The sequence below is a fragment of the Mustela erminea genome, chromosome 9 (assembly GCF_009829155.1).
Source record: "Mustela erminea isolate mMusErm1 chromosome 9, mMusErm1.Pri, whole genome shotgun sequence".
Taxonomy (NCBI): domain Eukaryota; kingdom Metazoa; phylum Chordata; class Mammalia; order Carnivora; family Mustelidae; genus Mustela; species Mustela erminea.
The window spans coordinates 1,420,008-1,437,798 of record NC_045622.1 but is presented as its reverse complement, the minus strand read 5'-3'; the positions used below and the strand labels follow the sequence as shown (position 1 = coordinate 1,437,798).

The 17,791-nt window shown below is 45.4% G+C and overlaps 1 protein-coding gene across 5 annotated transcripts in view; it reads right to left on the bottom strand.

Annotated features, from left to right (window-relative positions):
- Window positions 1–17,791, bottom strand: part of DYNC2H1 (dynein cytoplasmic 2 heavy chain 1) — a 256,749-nt gene that overhangs the window by 58,932 nt on the left and 180,026 nt on the right. For all 5 annotated transcript variants that reach the window (XM_032358199.1, XM_032358201.1, XM_032358204.1 and 2 more), the window contains one exon: window positions 10,854–10,970. In XM_032358199.1, the coding sequence (XP_032214090.1) occupies window positions 10,854–10,970 (117 nt within the window). The remainder of the gene's footprint in view (window positions 1–10,853; window positions 10,971–17,791) is intronic.

Sequence of the window (17,791 nt, the reverse complement as noted above, 5' to 3'; positions counted from 1 at the left end):
TAAGGGAAATAAGACCCATGATGGGTGAGAGGAAAAGGCTAGCCTGCGCCTGACTGGAGCTCCGGAAGCGACGTGGAGGAAAGCAGAGCTAACCTCCCCAGCGTGCTCACCAGTGCTGATGAGCCCTGGTAACCTGAATCCAAACAGCCAGGCAGTCTCAAGCAGCATCAAAGGATGAATGAATGAAGACATAAAGAAAACAAACCCACACCGAGTCTTAGGAAAACTGCAGAAAACTATGACAAAGAGATCTAAAAACAATAAGCGAGTAAAGAGAAGTCGAAGAGCAAAAAGGAACTTCTCAGCAGCAACGGGAGAAACCAAAGAGCAGAAATTATCTCACTAGGCCTTTGGTATAACGAGAGAGACAGTAACTGCTGACTGAGGAAAATGCACATGTAAATAACAGAGGAAAATTAAGGGCATTTTCAGAGAAATAAGCACTCCAAGAGCTCACCACCAAAGGACTTCAGGCAGGAGGGAAGTGACACTAGCAATTTGTGCCTGAGACTCTGGGACGTCAGGGCTGCACAGCGTGTCCTGAGCTTCTGGAATTCTCCTCCAGGTAAGCCACTCTATTTCTGTTAACTTTGCTAAGCTAAGCAGGTGCAGCAAAATATCACTGAACAATGAGAAAGCGTGTATGATTTGTAAACTCTGAGAGAAAAATATCAGAGACAATAATCAGTCCAAAGGAAGGTAAGAAAGGAATGAAAAAAGTGGAAAGATACAAAACCTAATAATATATAGTAGTCCAAATTAATGCACATAGACTGAAGGGTCCACCTAAAGACCAATCAAAAGCCACCTGTGGGCTCTTTATAAGATACACCCATACGAACATATCCAAAAACCGAGAGTAAATGCAGGGAATAAGCTACATCTAGCTGATAGTAGAAGAAAGCTCATAAAAATTTACTAATATCAGAAGAAAAACACTTCAAGAGCTAAAGGAAGTTACAATGATTAAGTTTCAACCTATCAAAAGATAGTTGCTGGTGGGGCATGGTGTGGCCGGGGGATGGGCATGATGGAGGGCACGGGATACAGGCAGCACTGGGTGTTGTGTGCAACTGAGGAGTCACTGACCTCTACCTTGAAACTTTTAACACATTATATAGTAACTAACTTGAATTTAAGTAAAATTTTAAAATAAAGCAGAGATAACATTCTAATTTTGTATAATTCAAAAATTAAAAATTAAAAAACAATTCTCTCTCTCTCTATATATATATATATATGAGTTGTGAACCAAACATTGTAAAACATTGTCCTTCACTTAAAGGACATAATTTGAACACATCAGTCCACCACAGCAGAATACACATCCTTTTCAAACACAACCTGAAAATCTCTTATTAAGGATAAACTGGGCCACACAGGTAATCTCAAGTTTCAAAAGATGACCACAAAACATGTTGTAAGACCACAGAATAGGTACATCAGAAATCTGCAACTAAAAGGTGGCCAGGAGAGTAACTCATCAGTAAGAATGCGGGATAGAAAAGGAACTCATAACGGAATTTAGAAAATATTTAAAACTGAGCAATACTGAAAACACAAATGAAAGAACTGGAGGGGTAACGGTTAGAACAGCAATAGAGCCTTCAGTGCTAACCCAGAGTCAGAAGAGGGGAATTACTGAAGCAAACCCCCGAATCAAGAAGCAGAAACAAGAGGAGGAAGAACCACGAAGAGGCAGAGCCTGTTCCTAGAGAGGAGATACCGGCCCTAAGACCAGTCAACCCACTTTCCCATCCTCTCCGTGCAGCTTTGTGATGCAGAGGCTGTGCCTCGGGGAATGTCCAGAGGGGAACAGCAAGCCGGCTGGGAGAAAAGGGCTCCATCCTTCCTGCTAACTCAGCTTCTCCCGGGGGTGCTCCCAGCAACAGGGCAGTGGCGGCTCCAGCCTGGGAAGAGCCCACAGCTCAGCAGAGGGACTCACAGAGGGATGGCGCCCCCAGGAGGCAGCGCTCCGCTGAGTCAGAGGGCCCAGGGCGGACGCTGTCCACGGCTCCAGGTGCTGACCGTCTCAGCTGCCTCCCTCTGTCCCCTGGCTCCAGGGAAGGGAGGCGCTTCCTAAGTCGGGTTCTTCCCATAGGCGTCTTCCACCATAAGACCCTGCAAGACTTATTTAACCAATTACCTGGATGAGATCATCTGTTGAAATACCGCGGGTTCTTTCTACTTCACTGACTGGAATGCCACGGGCAGAAGGTTAGTGTGAACTACATACCTGCTGTGACTGACAGGAACGAGACCTGTCAGGGTGGGTGGGGGGTGAGAGGTGGCGTATGAAGCTTTACCAAGAACTAAATTCCAAGGGAAATCTTTCACCTGAGACTCACTGAATCAGGAGATTAAATGTGCTCAGTTTTAGATGTTTCAGAAAGCAAAAAACAAAACAAAACAAAACAAAAACAAAAAGCACACAAAACAAACAACGGAGAAATGCTTTTAGACAACTAAGGTATGTGGTATAGATATGTTCCCTACCTTAAGTTTTCTAAAACCAGGACATACTAATAATATTTTTATGATTTCACCTTAATTAAAAGGGAAGAAAACTGAATAACAGTCTGAGGAAAAATAATTTAGAAGATATATTTAGTTTAAGTATATAAGAAAGTACAGGGCACCTGGGTGGCTCAGTGGGTTAGTTAAGCCTCTGCCTTCACTCAGGTCATGATCTCCGGGTCCTGAGATTGAGCCCCACACCCAGCTCTCTGCTCAGCAGGGAGCCTGCTTCCCCCTCTCTCTCTGCCTGCCTCTCTGCCTACTTGTGATCTCTGTCTGTCAAATAAATAAATAAAATCTTCAAAAAAAAAAAAAAGAATATAAGAACGTACTAGTCCTATTGTTTATTCTAGCACTCTCTATTTTACTTAATTGCAATCCATACTTTTAAAATTAGGCTATTTGAGTCCACAAGTTTAACTTGACAAATACACAACGTACTTACCAGTATGAACAAAGAAATCATAGCTACGGATCAACAGGTTCAATTATCGCTCAGAAAAAAGTCCGTCACCTATTTTCCCTCAACAACTCTATCAGCCTAGAAGAGATGCCTTTATACATACCTCTTATCACATGGGTAATTTTAGTGAGAATTAATGGGAATTCTCATGCCATATAAAGGAGATGTAAGTGGTAGAATGCCAGTAATTCTCCTCAGTTATCACCATTAAACAGGTATTAAAAATTGATGAGTGGTAGCTGGAGTGTAATAAAAATTTTAAAGCATGAACTGACCTTTTGAATTCAAACACACAGAATATTAAATAAGACTAAGTTTTTATCTGTTATACTTTTCAGTGTTTTGCTTATCAAATTACTGGTTTTTAAATTGCTATTTTTTGATAGAAATCCCAAGAAAAATGTCATTAAAATGAGAAATGTTAGTAAATTATGTATCTGAACTATTTTAAAATGATAAAACATAAATGAATGCATAAGAGAGTAATGCTAAAAGTTATAGTTACATATTTCTATGTATCTTTTTCCTGAAAGAGATATAATCACTGATATAGTCACCAAAATGTAGAGAATCAGCCTCAAGCATGAAGACTAAATTAATAAAAGATCTTAAATATGGCCATGCTATCAATATTACTAGGGTTTGTTATACGAAGCATTTATATATGTATGCATGCATTTAAGGGATGAGGAACAACAGAAGAAGAGAGAGAGAATCTTGGGCAGGCTCCATGCTGGGTGTGGGACGCGGAACTTGATCTCATGACCCCGAGATCATGACCTTCAATGAAATCAAGAGCCAGATGCTTAACCTACTGAGCCACCCAGGGGCCACTATACTAAGCTTTTAAAAATCCACAAATCTTTAAAGAACTAAGAACAAAAAAATGTTTAATCCATGAAGGGTTCATGTTTCTCAAATCATGTTCACGTCTACTTTTTATCAGATGTATGGACAAGAGTCTGCGACGACCGACACTACCTGGGGGATACCTTGGACGCGTCTCTTACCGTATGTTCACACGGCCATACTGCCCAGCAGATGAGGTGTAAGCACCCCAGCCAGGTCTGAGGACTGTTCCACTTGCCTTGCCCACCTGACGCCAGCTCAGAACACTCTGCCCCATTGTCCCCACTGCCAGGAATGACATTTCACACAAACACAACTTCAAACATGCTTCGTGCCTACAAAATTACAAACACTCCTCTCTCCAGAACTCTCGTGAGTTCTGGCCAGCAACTCTGTTACACTGTCCGGCACTCGAGTTTACATTACAAAACCGAAGAAGTTTGTTCTTCATAGTTTCTTTTAAAGATTATGTTAAAACTAGTTTATGAGTCATAAAAGCAGCAAATTAGCCCAAAGTGCATGAGCACTACTTCCTTCTTGGTTTACCTTCAATCAATGTGAACATAGCTAAAAAGCTTAAATCCAAATAAAATATAAGTTTTAAAATTTATAGCATGCAATTTCTTCGTAAAATCAAGTCTTCCGAAGGAGAGGGAGAATAAAATTTCCCTGTACAGTAAGTGACTGCGGCACTAAACTCATTTAGTTTACCATAAACCTCCTCCTTCAGCTATATTAGAAGTGAAGACTGGAAACCCAAGCCCAGATCTCAATAATGAGCTAAATTCACACCTTTTTCTAGATTCAGTTTGGATCAACAAACATATTTGTAGTCTCTGAGTATAATACTTACTGTACTCTTGTGAGTTCCTAACTTGTTCCACTTCCAATGAATAAAAAGTTAAAAGTTCTGGGTTTTGGGGCACCTGGGTGGCTCAGTGGGTTAAGCCCCTGCCTTCGGCTCAGGTCATGATCCCAGGGTCCTGGGATCGAGCCCCGCATCAGGCTCTCTGCTCAGCGGGGAGCCTGCTTCCCTTCCTCTCTCTCTGCCTGCTTGTGAGCTCTGTCAAATAAATAAATCAAATCTTAAAAAAAAAAAAAGATTAAAAAAACCACCTTCTGGGTTTTACGTAAGATATTTTGGAATGTCCAGTAACCTCCTCTTACTAATTACACTCAGCTGTGAAAGGTCCACACATACCTTCAGCTTATCAACCTAAAAGGTTCTACAAATAATGGTTAAAAAGAGAGAGGGACATCAGTGATTCCTTTGTTGCAAGTCAGCAGTCACTCCGGCCCCGGGCCACAGGAAGGCAGGCGGTGGGGCTTCCAGCAGGAGTCTGACCTACACACCGTCCCTGAAGTGAAGGACACTATTCCCGGCCCAGGACGGCATGCTGACCCCCACGTCAACTGCTGTGGCCGGCAGGAGTGCCCTTCCCCCTCCGCCTCAGGCTCCCCCGCAGGGGACAGTCCTGTCTGGGAAGGCACAGTGGGGCGGGCTAGAACAGCAGAGGCTCCGTGCTCTAACATGAAAGTGGGACGCAGCCCGCTGAAGAGAAACAGCACACGCATTCTGAACCTCAGCAGGCTTGTTACCTGCTGAAAACCCTGCACACAGACACGAGAATCTTGTGAGGCTCAAATGCTCTTCCCGAGCCACCTTCCTCCTCCTCTCTCCTGGCTAGCACATTCTGGAAAGAACTGCCTCTCCACGCTGCCTCCCTTCTTGCTCCACAGGCCAAGGCAGTCAGCCTTCAAGCATAAACTCCGGTCTCCCAGCCCCGCCTCAACTCTTCCTGTCAAGGTCAAGGTCACCAAGAACTTCTATTCTGAAAATCCAGGGGCCAACTCTGTACTCGGTTTCTACACCTCGCACCAGCAATTTGGCACAGTCCGCAGTGCCGTTCCTAATGGAAGACGCCCTCCTCAAGGCTTCTGTGATGCTTCAGCCTTCTGTGCTGCTGTCTGCTTTGGGATTTTGCTGTGTTTCCTCAAGGACAGCTTGGCTGTGCCTTTCCTGCCTCTAACTCTATGTGCTGGACTCCTCGGGACCAACTCATAAGCCCTCTTCCTTCCTCTCCCCCAGATGACATAATGCTTTGTGATCACTTAAAGGTTCCCTAGATGCTAGGAAGTCCCAAATCTATACCCCAAGTCCTAGCAACCTTTTTAAGGTGCCCACTGTGCAGCCAACCTTCTCCTCAGTGTCCGCATGGGAACTCTCCGCCATCCCTGCAGCGGCATGGCCACTCCACCCCTACCCCGGCAGCCCCTGAGGCTCTCCCCCGGTCCCCCCTTCCCAGGCACAGTAAGTGACACCACATCCACCCAATCCCTCTCCAGAAAACCAACATTCAAATCCAGGGAGTCCCCTCCCGCAATGCTTCCAGGATCCAATCTGACAGCACCACCACAACCCAATGACGGCCCCTGGTTGTTCCCCTTCCTTCTTCTCGAGCCCCACTCCAAACTCACTTCTACACAACAGCCGGGGAGAGTGTCTAAAATTGTCAGGAGGCACAGCGCTACCCCCTGCTCAGTGCTCTCCCCATGGGTCTCACTGCACTTGGCGTAAATCACAGTCATCCTGCACCTCAAACCTCAGTGTCAGCTCATTCCATGCGACCCTGTCGTCTCTGAGCCTTGGTCACACGGACTTTCTTTCGGGTTCAGGGACTGTGCTTTTCCTCTGCTTGGACATTGTGTTCATGCCGTCTCGCTGCTTAGAAAGGTCTTCTTCCCCTGCAACTCCATCTGGCTCGAGCCTTCTCATGTCTCCCTTCTCAGATTAAATTTCACTCCTAGACCGAGATGAACCTCACTGCCCACTCCAAAATAGGACTTTGCTAATCTTCTTCATCATAGCACCTGTGTTCTGCTTCCACGGCATTTACACTAACCTGTGATATCTTTTTTCGCTTATTTACCTTATCTACTTGTTTAATTTTTTAACTCTCTCTCTCAAAACTGATGTGTGACTCTGTGGGCTCTGCCTGCTACGTGGTCCTGAGAAGCACTAAAACGATCAAGGCGCTCCATGAAGACATTATGGATGAACTCCAGTTACACAAATAATAAAAGAACCACACTCTGGAAAGAGACACACGTTATGTGTCCACCTCTCTGGAAGGAGACGTTCACACATGAGATGTCTGTTACCTTCAGTAACGGCAGGAGGACTGCTCGGCCAAGAGTGCCCCCACACAGTAGGCACTGCTATAAAAGCCTTCTGTGCATTAGCTCATTCAGTCCTGACAAGACACCTGTGAGGCTGGTAACTGTCATCATCCCCGTCTTCTAGATAAGAGAACAAAGACACAGAGAAGGTGAGTAGCTTCCCTACATTACACAGCTAGTAAGGACGAGTGCTCGGATCTGAGCCCACCAGTCGGGCTCCAGAAGCCCCCGTCTCATCCCGTGTTAGTTAAGGGATGAGCCAGGTCCTGCCGGCGGACAGCAGGGTGCTCTGTCCAGAACCAAGTGCAGTGCTGCGGGCGGGGGAGGGGAGACGAGGAGCCTCGCAGCACCCCCAGCTGGGCACCTCTCTCAGGAGTCTGCAGTCTCCACCCCCCTCCTCCCCCATCGTCCCCAGAGGAGAAAGAGTCAGTGCCAGCAGGACATAAAGATTCCATCTGGGGGGACTTCAACAAACTGCAATTACTGATTCTTGAAGCGGAAGGAAAACAGTTGTGTCCCAATAATGACACTAGATACCAGGACAAACCATCTCAGGCTTATAACATGCTTATATGAAAATACAACATGATAGTAACTGAGAGTTTTATCTTGGGAAAGACAATCACAATCTTTTTCAAATAGAAAATTCTTTGATTGCTATGTTTCCCTGTATAAAGGAATAATGATGAAATTACAGAACAGAAACTGTTCGGAGATGACTAAAAAGGAGCTCGTGTCATGAACTAAGGATGAAAACAGACCTAGAGCAAACCTTTCTTACATGCATCATTTCTGCGAACCCACGTGTTAAATATTTTTTGAGTTTAAGGACAGCATAACAGACGTCTGTATCACCACGTGTTTGCATGCGGAGCTCTGCAGAGCTGGAGCGCGCGACAGAGCTTGGGCTAGACTCGTGAGGTTTCTACAGAGAAAATCATCCGACAGAACAGACAGAAAGGAGAAACTACGCAAAGGGAACCACGAGAGCAGATACAGAAGGTCCCAAGAGCCTGGCATGTTACAAACCCACAACCAGCCCCCTCCCCCAGCCAGACAACAGAAAGTCCCAGCAAGCACCTGCTGCAGAAACGGAACACACGGTACAGAGATGCCGGTGCAGGCACTGCCCACTAGTCCGAGAGGAGGCCACAGGTGCCCACGCTAGGAACATGGCACTTTGTTGCACTCAGACGTAGATCTGTGAGGCAGGAAGGCAACTCAGAAGAGTGTGCAGGCGAATGAGAGACGCAGCTGCCAGCTGTACCCCGAGCACGAGCCCCGGCTGTCCACAGAGGAACCATGGACGCTGAAGCGACCACGAGCCAATGGGTCCGAAGACGTGGCTCAGGACAGACTGCTCACCCAACAGGGATGCTTGGCTTCCCACCGGGTCCGTGGATGCCTCCGCCCATGGAGCTTTCCGCGGTAATGCCTCATCTGAAGACCTTATGGAGCTTAAGAGCCAGACCCCTCCCCAAGGTGCCTAGAATACGCGGTCTCGGCATCACATTGCAGGTCTGCGCTCCGTGTCCACATGGACACACCGAGTGCCGTGTGCAGGACAGGGCCATGCGGGGTGTGCTGGGATGTGAATCCCACATCGGAAAGCTAAACCGCCTGCGCCTACAGCCCAGAAGAGAACGTGTCAGCGGGGGGTGGGGGGCCAGCCAGCTCAGGAGGGGAGACCAAACAGCATATTCCCGAAAATGCCACATGGTGTCCAGAGCCAACATCAGACCTTTAAGAACCAGCCGAAATTGTTGTATATATTTATATGACAGGCTTGAGAAATGTTCCCAGTTTACTCTCCATGGCCCCCACCTCTTCTGTCTTATTTGGTCACAACTCTGCACTCCTCATCAAACTGGCACACAAATGCTCACGTCTAACCACCTCCTCATCTCCGTAGGAAGGCTCCCGCTGGGCACAAAACTTGGGTTCCATACATCTGTACGCTCTCGTCTGGTTAACCCATCTTCTGTAGCAGATCCAGCTGAGAATCTCCAACAGTATAAGAGAAAAGATTCCTTTCCTTTCCCACCCTACAAGAAAATGGGGCTGGATTTCTTGTGCAACACACACAGAAGTTGTACCTCATGGCCAGACTGAAGGTGAGATAAAAACATGACCAGCGCAAATTCAGTCAGAGACCAAGAAAACTGTGAGACAGCAAGGTGAAAAATCATGGCGTAGACTTTAGTCTTACTCAAACTTGGAAAATGGGTCAAACAAGTTCACTTATTATTGAGAGGGAAGGAGGGACGTCTCCGGCAGACACATGGATCACGTCTCTAAAATGTGTAATTAGAATTACTTTTACAATACTTTTGCAATTTAATAATGGATAAACAGAAAATGACTCCAATTATTTTATTTTATTCTCTAAGTGACGTCTTTGAGAATAATTTTGTATTATTAATCTTAGAATAAATAGCTACCTCATGACAGGATACATGATGCACACATTTGAGTATGTATGTGTTAGCAAAGGCGTTCAAATTTTAAGGATGGCATGTCCCAAAAGTCAACAGAAAATTCAAAATAGCCAATGACATATGAAGAAGGAAACCCAGCTGGATGCTGGCGAGGAGCGGAAGGCTGACAAGGAGAGCACTACCATACCCCGATGACACTTACCTGCTACGACAAAGGTAAGATGCGTGTGAATCTGGTTATTAATGTAAAGGGAACAAAGGCCGGGCGAAACTCAGAGGAGGGAAGGGGTGAAGGGCACAGCGACCGGGTCCTCGGCAAGGCTGAGCACACAGAGCTTCCTGGCAGGCACCGCGGGGAGCGTGGCGTGGGATGCCAGCGGAAGCCCTGCTTCCCCAGGCAAACCTCCCCTCCCGCTGACTGTGCCAGGCTTTACCAGCGTGATGAACTCAGTCAAGGCGGTGCTTCCGGTCGGCTGGGATCGGTGCTCACTGAGACGCCTGACACTCACCGAGTGTTCAGATTGTTCTAGTAACTCAAAATTGCAATACTGTAAGGTTTGAGGCCTTTGAATTTTCAGAAGGTTTTAACCTTCTCCGTAGGTTCTGCAATCACCTTCATTGGACTTCCCTTCTTTCACAAGGCTAGATCTGATAAACAGGCATTTTTACAGTATTACTAAATGGATGAACTGCATAATTCTATTTTTTAAACCCAGAGAATAAATCCCTCCTCACCAAGAATAGGAATCACAATACTCTAATGGCTTTGCCCGGTGAGCAAGCAACTAGTCTATAACCAACAACGTGATTACTCCGCAATACTGAAGCCACGTCAGTCGCCCAGACCAGAGCACTTCCTCAGCACCTTGAGTCCTTTGAAAAATGCCACTTTTTTTTTTTTTTAAAAGATTTTTTTATTTATTTATCAGAGGGGGGGGGGAGAGAGCAAGCACAGGCAGACAGAATGGCAGGCAGAGGCAGAGGGAGAAGCAGGCTCCCTGCTGAGCAAGGAGCCCAATGTGGGACTCGATCCCAGGACACTGGGATCGTGACCTGAGCCGAAGGCAGCTGCTTAACCAACTGAGCCACCCAGGCATCCCAAAAAATGCCACTTTTAAGAGCAGTGTTTGACTTAATAGAAAGAGGACAGAGAAGGCACGCAGCAAACACAGGAACGTCCAGCAGATGCCGACGGGCCAGCACATCACTGGGCAACGACACTGACAGTGGTCACAACCCGTTTCTTGGGCTCATCTGTCCACTATCCTGTCCTCTCCCTCCAGGAAACCAGTACACAGTAAGGGCAGATCAATGCAAAGTTTAACAAACAAGAACAATCTGGAGATAAAACTAGGGAAAAAAGGGGAAGAAAAAAGGAAACAATTGGACTAATATCCAGTACTAACCTGGTTGAGTTTCTTCCAGAGATTGAGGACAGGGGACAGCTCATTCGACCAGACTTCTCTATCAAATTTGCAACCAGCTGTTGCTGATCTGCCCAAGATCCTCAGCTGAGAAATGACCTGAATGAAGAAAATAAGAAGTAGCAAAAAATGAACAGAGAGAAAAAGTAAGGATCCAAAAATAGCTATACTGACTTTATAAAAGTAAAGACCAAATATATATGTTCAATCCCATTATCTTCCATTGGCTTAGCATTTAACTGATTTACTTAAGCAGTTAAAAAATAAGCAAACTTAGAAGTGAATGAAACCACTATAAAAATTACATGTTACAATCCCTCTTATTTGAAAAGTGACTTCTTTAGTCAGAAAGCTCCAATTACCTATTATTAACAATTTCTTAGTGTCTCTGTTTCCTTGTGTCTGAAACCCAAAATATTTTTCGGTTTGACTGGCTTAAACTTTGTAATTTCCAAATGCTTTTACAACTGAGAACAGTTTTTCCGTAAAGAGGAAACGGCAGGAAAGACAGTACACAGCACACCAAACCACGTAAAATAGTAAAGCAGGTCTAAGTAATTGTTTGTTGTCATAAATGTCACAAATCTAAGTCTTAAGGCTCTGTATTTTTAGTTGTCCTGTAAGTGCTCCCTCTACGCTTCGACGCCAGTGAACGGGTGTGGTCAGACTGGGGGGACCAGGGAAGGTGCACAGGGAATCCTCCCTCTGCAGAGCGTCCCATCTCTGACTTCCTCGTGACCAGCTTCCTCATCACCCAGCTCACCCAAGCCCATTCCCTCGCTTCTGTCCTCTCAGTGGTCCTTACGGACTTCTACGTCAGGACGTCCTGTCAGTCACCTGCCAAGAGGGAGGCGGCGAGAACAGGACGCGCCCAGCACTGGACTGCAGAGACTGGGGTGCGTATCTCAGCCCATGAGGGACGGACCCACTGACTCGCCTTCACAAATGTTTCAACAAAATGCGAAATCTCCTCGCTTACCCGACATAAAATAAACCCACAACAGGCATGTGCTTTCCTAAGCCAGTCTTTTAAACACCAACTTTTGCAGTAAGTTGACTCAATTTCTGTTTTATTTTTTTTGAAAGATGTGAATTGTTTTTCCTTTTTTAACAGATTGGGCTATATTTCATATTTTGCAGGATCCTTGTATTAGTCAAGTTTGTAACAAAATAAGGGCTATAAATCTTTCAAAATGAACGCGCTACTCGATTGTTAAACATCCACAATCACGCTGTAAAATTCAAGTTACTTCTAGAGCTTTTGATTGATTCTCCAATCTTGAAAAACTCCTAGTGATTCAGTGTTTCATTTTCTTTGTTTTTCTGATAAATTACTTTCATTTGCTCTAGCTGAACCTTACAACAGCACCTAATTCATCAGCTTTTCTACACCACAAAATATCACTAGTTGGTAGTCCGAAGGAGTGCTATTCTAACTCTGGTAACATCTGCTATCACTTATTTGTGTTTTAAATTTATCAAACATGACAGAAAACAAATAAGAATGCAAAGGGATGTCTAAAGGAAAAAAGGTTCAAAAATTTTTTACATGATGTAAAAACCTATTTTAAGAATAAAATATTTACCAGTCCCAAAAGGTCATGTTTCCCGTCCAGCAAAAATAATATGCAAGGAGTGCTTTTCTTAATAATACTATCATAATATAATCTTTAATAAAAGAGAAGTTCAAATATCTAACAAATTTATTTTTACAATGAGGATAGAGCTATAACTTGAAGTGACAGACCATCTTTCGTTCTTATAAAATCTTACATGTGCATCTTTTTACAAAAGCTATCTTTCCATTATCCATATTTTAAACAATTAAAAATTACTTTATTCAGTAGTACTCCTTTCAAATGGTATCAAAAGGGATGAGACTTTCCATGAAGAGCCCATTGGCATCACTTCTCCCTGTCTGTCCGTACTGAACAGCATGCGTGAGGCCGCCGCGTGCTGTGCGGTGTCCACAGAAGCTACCGAAGGTGCGAGCACCCCCACTGCACCCACCTCCTTCCACGGACAGTGAGAGCCATCTGAGGAATGCCTGCGCTTCTCCTGAGCAGTGTGTTTAAGACAGTAACCCTTACAGTAAACTGTATTTTCCTCTGGATATTGTGAAGCACACAGAAGAATTTCTGACCTAACAACATTGACTTCATAGAACTTTATTTTTAAAGATTTTACTTAGTTGAGCGAGAGAACGAGAAGGAGGAGCAGTAGAGGGAGCCCAACATGGGACTCAATCCCAGGACCCCAAGATCACGACCTGAGCCAAAGGCAGACTTAACCCACTGAGCCACCGAGGCGCCCAGACATTACAGAACTTTGGAGCATGGACTTTGTTGTCTGTTTTGTCTTCTTTTGGCATAAACTATTTCCCTAGTTTTCTTTTCCTTTCCTCCTTTTCTCTTTGGCTGATTTCCTCAACTCCTGATTTTACTCCAACAGATTACTTGTATTTTTCCAAGTCGCCTGTGGCGTACTCCTTTTTGGAATGAGAAGGAATATAGATTTTGAAAACAAACACTCCCAATCTACCAATGAGAAAATGGACTGTCAAAGAAACTAAATAAATGACACTGAGAGAATGAACAGCTCATGCTCTGGCCTTGGAACCCTGGAACAGCAAGTGAGCTTCTGGAAGATGAAAGACAAGGTCAGCGACAACCAAGTCACCCCAGCCAACAGCAAGTGTCACGCACAGACAGCAGTAAGGCCGTCTCGAACCCTCCAGCCCTGCCAACTCTCCTCATGAAGGCAGCTACACGTGGGAAACCGAAGATGAAAACAAAGAGCAAGAACCCAGCCAACCGTCAGAATCGTAAGAAAAAAAGAAAGAAAAAAATGACAAAATATTACTGTTTCAAGTCACAATGTTTTGGGCTTGTGTTCTGCGGAGCAAAGACTAATTAAATCACTGAGAAGAAGAGACGGATTCCTTACAGCCTGCTGTGGACTGACGGTCTGCACCCTCTGAAGCGCACAGTGGAAGCTCCGGCCCCAGCACGCCAGTGATGAAGGAAGGAAGGAGACACACGGGAGAGCTCTGCGCTCTCGGTGTGTCTCTCTGCACGTGGGCACAGAGGAGAAGCCACATGAGCCCACGGTGAGGGGACAGCCATCCACAAAGCAGGAGGGCGAGTCTGCACTGAAAATGGAGCATATTGACTCCCAGGCTCCAGTACCGTGAAGAAATACACTGCGCTGTCTGAGCCTCCCCGCATGTGGTACTCACACTCACGCCCCCACTCACGACAGCCCTTCCTAACGTGTCTCAACTCCGCGAGGTTGTGCGGTGGTGCGCGCTCCGGGGAAATGGCACGTCAGACTCCAACCTTGCCCCACTATTCCCTCAGGATGGGAGCAGCAGGGGTGAGCTCCCCGTCAGCCCGTCATCATGGGGGGAACTACCCACGGGCTCAAACCACCCGCGGGCTCACAACATTCTGTGGTTCACTTTCAGCACAGCAGTCAATAATCACATGACACATTCCATACTTTATCATGAACAAAGCCTCGCATCCCATGATTTTGCCCAACGTAGATTGACACGAGTCTTGTGAGCATGTTTAAGGTCAGCGAGGTAAGCTACAATGTTTACTAGATTACGTGTATGAAATGCATTTCCACTTATGATATTTCCAACTTATGATGGGTTGATCAAGCTAAAACCCCACCGTAAGTCAGGAAGAACCTGTGTTTTGTTACAGTAGCACAAGCAGACAAGTGAAACGTTATAAATGGCACCTAAAAAATGCAGCTAATGTTAGAAGCCTTTAAAAATCCCTTTAAAATCAGAGCAAGATAAGAATGTTGACTGTTGGGGCTCCTGGGTGGCTCAGTGCGTTAAGTCTCTGCCTTCGGCTCAGGTCATGATCTCAGGGTCCTGGGATCGAGCCCCGCATTGGGCTGTCTGCTCAGCAGGGTGCCTGCTTCCCCCTCTCTCTCTGCCTGCCTCTCTGTCTACTTGTGATCTCTGTCTGTCAAATATATAAATAAAATCTTACAAAAAAAAAAGAATGTTGACTGTCACTATGTTTATTCAACTTTTCACCCAAGTATCTAGCTATCCCAAGAAAACAAGAAAAGGCAGTTAAGTGAATAAAGACTGGAAAGGGGGACGAAGAAAGCTAAAACATCACTTTCTCAGACAATATAACAATTTACCAAAACATGAAGAAACTTATAAAATTTTCATATATATTATATTCATGCTATACATTTTTCTGTTTGTGTATATTTGAAATAAAAAGAGAGGTGTCTGGGGGGCTCAGTCAGTTAAGCATCCGACTCTTGATTTCGGCTCCGGTCATGGGATCCAGCCCCGTGTCGGGCTCAGTACTGGGAGTGGAGGCTGCTTGGAATTCTCACTCCCCCACCCCCTCCCAGCTCTCCACCGTCAGCGCTCTCTCTCAAATAAAATCCTAATAATAATAAAAAAAAAAATCTTTAAAAATTCATTAGATTTTTTTTTAACTTCAGCTTAGGAATTATGTCCTTTTTCAGCAGTTACTTGGAAGCCCTTAAAACGTCCGTCAACACTCTCATCCCTGCCTGGGCCAGGCACCGTGTGTGGAGCTGTGTCCCCTCACGCAGCCGGTGTAACAACCCTGTTCATCTTCCCACATGTTGCAGGAAGGAAGCAGCACGCTAACACAGTAGAGAAGGACATAGAAAAACATCTAGTTCATCTTTATGTTAACAAAGGTTTCCCTATCTCTCAGGTCTTTCTATAAGAGTATTACATCACTCACACACAAGGCCATCTGAGAGGTCACTCGGGGTCGAAGGTGAAATGCACAGTCCACCCCCCATGGGAGGGACGCATGTGATCATTTTTCCAAGGCATATATTAAAAGGCTGAAATAAAATCTCAGGAGATCTCTAGCTTATGCAACTTAATTAAGCAAATTAAGACTGAACTTCCATCACGGGAGGTTTAAAATTTACTAGGACCAGCAAATAGGTCAGCTTCAAGTACGGAGGTGACTCTCACAATAATTATGTTGACTGACAAGCCAGACAGAGGGGCGTACTTAGTCGTACAGTCCTTCTATATAAAATTCTAGAAAACGCACACTGGTCTGCCATGACAAAAAAGACAACAGCTGCTGCAGGGGCAGGAGGGAGAGGTCACAGCGCTACAGAAGACTTTCGGAGGTGATGGGAATGTTCACTGTCCTGATGCTGTGGAATTCCTTTTTTTTTTTTTTTTTTAAGATTTTATGTATTCATTTGACAGAAAGAGAGGGAACAGAAGAAGCAAGCAGAGAAAGAGGGAGAAGCAGTCCCTCTGTTGAGCAAGGAGCCCGATGCAGGGGTAGATCCCAGGACCCTGGGACCACGACTCAAGCTAAAGGCAGCCACCCAACGACCGAGCCACCCAGGCACCCCCAGATGCTATGAAACTCTAACAAGTGTGTACATACATAAACCCTCCTCAGATCATACACTCTAAATACATGCAGTTCACTGAATGTCAACTAACTACAATAAAGCTGTAAAAATTGAGAAAAGATCATTATTAAAATAATGGTGGAGGCAGGTAGTTCAAGATGGCAGTCTAGGAAAATTCTGAACTCACCCTGTCCCATGGACATAACAGATCTATGGCTAATATGGAATAATTTCCTTGGAAAAAGTCCTGAAAACTCGATGGACAGAGCCTCCTCAAAACAGGTATGAGACCCAGGAATGAGGACCCCAATTAGGAGGGATCTCAATAATATGGAACCTTCCCTAGAGGAATGAGGATTTTGTCCTCCGCATCAAGCACTCCAACCCTTGGGTCCTGTACCAAAGACACAGCCCTGAAAATGTTGGGCTTTGGAAAGCAATGAAGAGTATGACCAGGAGAAACCCAACTATATGGAACAGAGGACCTGCTCTTAACGAACTCACACACACACACACACACACACACACACACTCACAGCGGAACAAGTGCAAAAGCAGAGTTTGAAAAGTAACCACGTCACTGGTAAAGGAGACTGACTTACTAATCTTAAGTTGACCACTGGAAAGACAGAAACCTGTTGGGACTCTCACCAGGGGAGAAGCATGGGTGGGCATCACTTCTGCAATCTCGTTCTGCCTTGCCAACGCTGACACTTGGCAGGCACAACTCTGGCCGTCACTCTCTAACCCATCAGCCCCACACAGCAGCACGCCCCACTCCACTGGGCTGTAGCCACATAACAGTACCGGCATGCGTGTGCTGCCCCAGCCCCACAGCCCAGGACCAAACAGCCAGGAAAGCCCCCACTCCACCCCAACGTAAGCGCAGCACAGCCAGCTGGGAGACCACGCTTCCCTAATTACCCTCCACTCCTTGGCCTCGGCCGATCAACAGCTGGTCGAGAGTCTCACCCCCTTCACACGGCCACCAAGGATCCACCATTTTTGAGGGGTACAAGAAGCCCACAAACTCCCTGGGAGACAGACCATTGTGCCCACAGGGACTGTGCCCTTGGGACCCACCAACTGTCTCCTATGTAAGACTACTCCTTCAAGAATGGGAGAGGAAGCTGTTTCACCTAGTACAGAGAAACACACACAGTCAGGCAAAATGGGGACATGGGAACGTGTTCCAAATCAAAGAACAAGACAAAACTTCAGAAAATGACCTTTTGTTGAAACTTCAGAAAATGACCTTTTGTTGGAACACCTTATTTCCTGAGTTGGGCTGGTCTTGCCCAGAAGCCAAAATCCCTCTAGGAAGATTCAAGGGCTTGGTTGGGTAAATGTTAATTCAATTGACTGAAGACTTTTTTTGAATCATGCAGGGTATTGACGAGATGCAGAAATGTAAGAACAACCTGCACCAAAATTTCACAATTATCTCAGATTTCTCTAGAGTTCCACTGATTTCTAAAGAAAGGAAATGGTTTTGTTGAAAGCAATTCTAAGACTGCAAT